A 5982-nucleotide genomic window follows, 5' to 3' on the forward strand; every position below is an offset into this window, starting at 1 on the left:
CGCAAAAAATATAACGACACCGATAACTATTGTTAGGCATGTACAGAAAGTTACAGAATAGCACTCCTGAATAGTCATCAACGATTAATATCTCGATTCGTGGAGCAAAGCAACGCTTTTATTTCTGCAAGATTCTTTCATTTCATGCAAAAACGTGTCAAATAAGCCTATAATTTCATTTTTGAGGTGTTCATTTTTGAAGTGATACATTGAATAATTATCATGGATGTAATTGGATTTGTGCTCAACATCAATTTGCGATTTAAATGATAAAATGAGATGAGATTTGCTGTCATCCCAACAAATGAAAATGAATTGAAATGAATTGAAATGGATTCAAATTTTCAGAAATATTGATTCACAAATGTTAAAATGAATGCTTTTCAATCCTGAATGCATTTTTATTCATTTATTATTATTGCATGGAGCCTATTTCTATACCTTTTAATCTAAAAATAATATTAGCTTTTTCTGTGCATTGTGAATACTGTTCAAAATTTTGAATAAGAAATGCAGTTTTTCAATCCAATTATATCCAATTGAATCCAATTAAATCCAAAAAGAGTATTCGCTATTTAAAATACGCATTCGAATAGAAAAAAATTTCAATCCATTTTAATCTATTCTCGTTTACTGAGGCACCACATCAATTTTTCAACGCTATGACTTTATCAGCAGTGTCGATAATGAGATATGTAGTTCGCATCATTCTATAAAATTGATGTTGGTGTCGGTAGTGTACGAGAGCTTCGATCCAAACGTTCTAAATGTCACACGAAAAACAAAAAGGCTGATCACTCTCAGGTTTCTTTTTATCTGAATACACGATATTGCAAAAATTCCTTTTTTTAAAACGCGAGATTGCAATTTTGATTGTCATTGATCGATTTGAGACCTTACGAACTAAAATTTTATACGCGCGTAATATCTTTATACCATCGTTAGCGCTTAACCGATAATCGTTGTATAACGTGATCAAGATTGATTGTCCATCTTTGTCTAACTTTGTATATAGTATGGAAGAGAACCAAAAAAAACATAGACATTACCCTATGAGTTTTAATACATGAAAAAGGCCGGGATATCCACTGTCCACTCAGTTTACTCTCAGGTGTCTCTCTGTTAAAAAGTACAGACCAAAGTCTACGAGTGCGATAAAGATAGTCTGTTTATTTTTGCCACGCTCCCAGCGGCCGAAATATGATGATTCAACTGGTTTTCTGCTTCCTGATTTCTGTTTTCGTAACAGCGAATTTCGTGGATACATATAGATACAATGGTATTGTAAGACATTTTTTAATAATTTTATATATTCATGTTTGCATTTCTAACCTAAAAGTAATAAGTTTTATAACAATTCAATATGTTTTAAACGATATAAAAAGATTTCGGCTCTACTAAAATAAATCAATAATTAATAAATATCAATTGAGAGCTAACACTAGATATGTTTGTGTAATTAATTTACTCTAAAACAATAATTTTAATATGATACATGATTTGAGTCCTCTTCAGTACATTAATACAAATGACTTACAATTTAAAGTATATACTTATATATTTATGTCAGATTAAATATATTTGTTTGTAAATTATATAAGTTCTTAATCAATTTTAAAATTTTACCGGAGTCTTTTATTATGATAATGCACAACGTTTGCATTTTTCTGTATGTACATATATCTTGACTAAATTTGTCTTAAAATGAATTCTTCGTAATAAAAATGGAATCAGTTATTAATTGAAAATTTAAATGAAACTTGTCTGCAATACATTTTTTTTAACATGATGTGTGCATCCGATACAAACAAATAGTATTTAATTTTTATATTTAAGTAAAAACGTATTAAGTTACATTAAGTTGGTTTTTATTTTTTAAATTTTAAAGAAATAATCATTCTTTATTATAATCATCTTTCAGATGACATACAACAATTGAATGAAAATGTTATGCAAAAATTGCTGCATACATTGCATAATAATGAATATAAGGACAAACGTAGGAATATTGAAGACGAGTTTGAGAATTGGAATGGACGTTGGATGCCTGACAGACCAGATGATCCAAAACCACCGCCCAAAGTGTTTCCAAAGAATCAGCAACAATATGAATATGAATCTGTAACAGAACTACCTCATAAGATGTATTGGCCTGGGCGTTGGATGCCTGACAGACCAGGCAATCCAAAACCACCACCTAAAGTGTTTCCAAAGAATCAGCAACAATACGAATATGAATCTATAACAGAGTTACCTAACAAGACACCTGAGGATTGGATGCCTGAGAAATTAAATGATCTAAAATTGCCATTCAAAATATTGTCAAATAATGAACAAAGTCATGAATACAGATCTATAGAAGAATTTCCTCACGAGATATACATGGATCGTGTGTCACCAGAATGTGATGATGCTAAGGTTTCTATATTCTTCATTTATAAATTATTTGAATTGAAAAGAATATTTAAGTCTTATTTGACAGAATATAACAGATATTTTAATAGTAATAAAATTTCAGACTAATTTAACTATTGATTGGGATCATACTCCATCAGAATACACATGTTATGATCATACCATCATACCAAGTAAGATTACAGCAAGAATTTATTGTGAGAACATTCCAAAAATGTATAAGGTAAAAATATATCTTATATTATTGTCATTAAATACTAACATTATTTACTAGCACAAATTTTAATCAAAGTATTTTTTTAGGCTGCTCATAAGTGTATGAACCAAAGAATTGAATATGATGATGATATTCCTCTTTAGTAAGTATATGACATTCTCTAGTCGCAAAAACAATTCTATTCAAACAAAATATTTATATGCGGTTTGCAGCGGTCCTCATAGACCTTTGTGGCCAGTTTACGGAGAATACAAATATTTGCCCAAACAGAGATGGTTGCATAGTCTCGAGGTAATCGTAATAATAACATAGCATTCTATATAAATGTAATGTCAAAATAATTTATATTTCGTTATATTTCCTATTGTTAATAGCATGGTGCGATTGTCATGTTGTATCACCCATGCGCAAATCCATTAGAAGTAAAACGTTTGAAAAATCTTATTAGCAAATGTCTCTGGCGACATATCATCACACCATATAATTATCTAGAAGAAGAACGAGTAAGTAGAAATAATAGAAGTATATGTGTTAACAGTTTATTTGATATGCAATTTTTTTAAATTTCCTATTTCAACTTGTGTGTGTGTGTGTGTGTGTGTTTTATATGTGATAGTTGCTTTAAAAAATATATTTAGACAAAATAGATTTTTTAAATAAGCTAAAACTATGTGTTTTTTTTATACAAATTGGTTCATCTCATTATTCTATTCATAAAAGTATTAAGATATGGTTATCAAAACAATAATTGACAAGATATTTAACATTTCACATCAATATATGCCAGAATAAAGTTTAAAATGTCTCTACAACAACAAACTATCGATTTATTATATATTTACCGTGCGTGTGTGTGTGCGTATACAGTATTACTGCATAGTCTCTCGTGAGCAGATAGAGTGGACTAAACTAAGTTGAAAAGTCCTCTACCATTTTGCAATTTTCGTAATGTTTATGAGATATTAATGTTAATGAGATGTTAATTTTTAATGTTAATGAAATATTAATTTTTAAAGATTGCAGAACAAACCGATGTGCAAGATAACTTTAAGATATTTTTCAGTTTTTTATGAAATATCTTAAAGATGTTTCTTAAAGACGTCTTAAGCCTATTCCACAATGCATTCTTTGTTTCCTATTTCTTGCTTTTTACCTCTTTTTTCTCTTTTTTGCGACCATTTTAACAACAATTTTATATTTTAAATGTTTCCTATTTTTCCGAGGTTCATTAACTTTTATCTGATACGATAAAAAACAAAAAACCAGATAAAAAAAAGACAAGATATAAAAAATAGCAAAAAAAGAAACAGGAAACAAAAAGTCTAAAGTCTATATCATTTACTATTTTTAAAAGTTTAAATATAGAAGCTATTCAAGTTTCTTTGGTAATTGTTGTCTTCTATTTATACAGCCCTTAGCGCTCCTATCCTGGGGATGCAGATTAACCATGTCTTACGTAAATCCCACGATAGTGGAACGTTTCATACAAAAAAGGGCCCTCCAGGGCCCAGAAAAAATAATTGACGATGGTCAATTCCAGGATGGACTAATGAGTCGATCAAACATAGTGACAGATGAAGCTGATACCGTGCTTTGTCCTAATATGTAAATGATTGTGCATATGTAATATTACAAATAGCATATCTCTATCATTTACAAAATTCTCAATTTATATTTTGTACATATTATTTATTAAATGCATCTAGTTATCTTGTTTTTTATTATATTATATTATATGTAATGTTTAGTCATTTATTTAATTTCAAACTATTTAATAACAAGTGTAAACTTGTTTATAGCTTGTAAAGTAAATCTTATAAAATATTATTAAATATTAATAAATCATATGTGAGTATAAATGAAGCCTCATTTTTTTTCATCATTACGTCACTTTCTTCCGTATGATGTATTTCATATTTACAGAGAAGGATTGAAGGAGATGCTGAGAAGACTTAAGAAATCAAGCCGTTCTCTCTTTTCTTTTATTCCCCATATATTCATATATTCTTCATCTTTCGAAGAAGATCATTAAATACATTGAACATCGTGTCGGTTTTTTAAAGTTTCTTCTTGCCGTTTTATCTACAGATGTATAGTAATTTCACTGCTGTGCTGGTTATAATCTTTATTCTTGCAGATTATTTACTTCCAATGATATATAAAATTAGGGGTTAAGACGAGTGATACGCTACTGTTGTTATCAGTAATGCAAAATTGCAACTTGACTACTTAATTGTAAGTTGTTATAACGTAAAAGAATATAATTGTACAGTGAACGCTTCACTTTTCTCCTTCTTTCTTTGTCTTCTTTTTTTCGCTTTTATGAATGAACGTGTGTAAATATCGAGAGTCGTTATTCTTACATCGTTGATGTTTCTTGAGTGCAGCACGAGTAGAAGCTTGCAATTCGTGTTAGAAGGAACTGTTGCATCTTGCCGAATTGGAACTTTTCTCACGAAAACTCAATCATGTCAAATATAAATCTGAAAATCTAAAATACTTAATATGAGATATATCATAATTCATCAGATGTCTTCATATTCAGAACGGTCTAATTTTTTAGACAATTTAGACTATCTGATTTTCCAACTTTTTAGACGCGTCTTATAATATACATCTGATATTTCAGACATTTAAATCTCAATCTTTTAGACATCTTATTTTTTAAATGCTCCAATTCTTCAGACGCCTTACTTTTTTTAGGCAATTCAGATGTTAGGATATTTCTTAGATATCATTCAAGCCACCTCGATGATATAAAGCCTCAATCTTGAAGTCGAAAGTTACTCTTCCTGACACAAACCGCAGCTTCGAGTCTCGTTAGTCGAGAGAATAAACGCATTTTTATTTTATCTTTTTACTTTTTATAGCGCAATCTAGCGATTTCTAACTGTGTTCGACACATCAAATTTCACGGTAAATTTTCTTTCGACAGCCATGTCTCAGAATTCTCAGAGTAATATATGATAAACAATGCGAAATGATGAGATTACCATTTAGGTAATAGATTTCCATGTAGCAAAAATTGTATTGTAGCAAATAAAGCAAGCAATTTTTTTCATATGATTAGCAAGATGATATTACAATTTTGCAGTAATGTTCTCGAAAGCAGTTAGATTTCTTTACCAGATGCACGGCTAGAGGCCTACTGCTATGCTCGTAAAGGGATATTTCCTTTGTGCTTGATTACATGACGAAAGGACACATTCATTTGATGACATATTATTTATCTCTACTGCAGAATTAATCATCACTACATCTGAACAATGTAAAATATCCAAGAAATATCTTTATTGCTCGCTTTTACCAATATATTGTAAATCGATCTTTCTGTCTCTCTCTCTCTCTCT

At 29.8% G+C, this 5982-nt stretch overlaps 1 protein-coding gene across 1 annotated transcript; it reads left to right on the plus strand.

The window, feature by feature from the left end:
- The first annotated feature begins 1200 nt into the window (after positions 1–1200).
- On the plus strand, positions 1201–4241 carry LOC105622616. Its single transcript, XM_012204033.1, has 7 exons — positions 1201–1279; positions 1922–2418; positions 2519–2638; positions 2719–2774; positions 2845–2923; positions 3007–3135; positions 4044–4241. Exons 1-7 carry the CDS (start codon positions 1201–1203, stop codon positions 4239–4241), a joined length of 1158 nt encoding a protein of 385 aa, XP_012059423.1.
- Positions 4242–5982: the final 1741 nt, after the last annotated feature.

This window comes from Atta cephalotes, assembly GCF_000143395.1.
Source record: "Atta cephalotes unplaced genomic scaffold scaffold00047, whole genome shotgun sequence".
In the NCBI taxonomy this organism is placed as follows: domain Eukaryota; kingdom Metazoa; phylum Arthropoda; class Insecta; order Hymenoptera; family Formicidae; genus Atta; species Atta cephalotes.

What these genes read in the sequence shown, in the direction of transcription:
- LOC105622616 (XM_012204033.1), top strand. Translation starts at nt 1,201, where the DNA reads ATGATGATTCAACTGGTTTTCTGCTTCCTGATTTCTGTTTTCGTAACA. An exon ending in GGATACATATAGATACAATG is followed by an intron (nt 1,280 to 1,921) that starts GTATTGTAAGAC and finishes ATCATCTTTCAG; the next exon opens with ATGACATACAACAATTGAAT. An exon ending in GATGGTTGCATAGTCTCGAG is followed by an intron (nt 2,924 to 3,006) that starts GTAATCGTAATA and finishes TATTGTTAATAG; the next exon opens with CATGGTGCGATTGTCATGTT.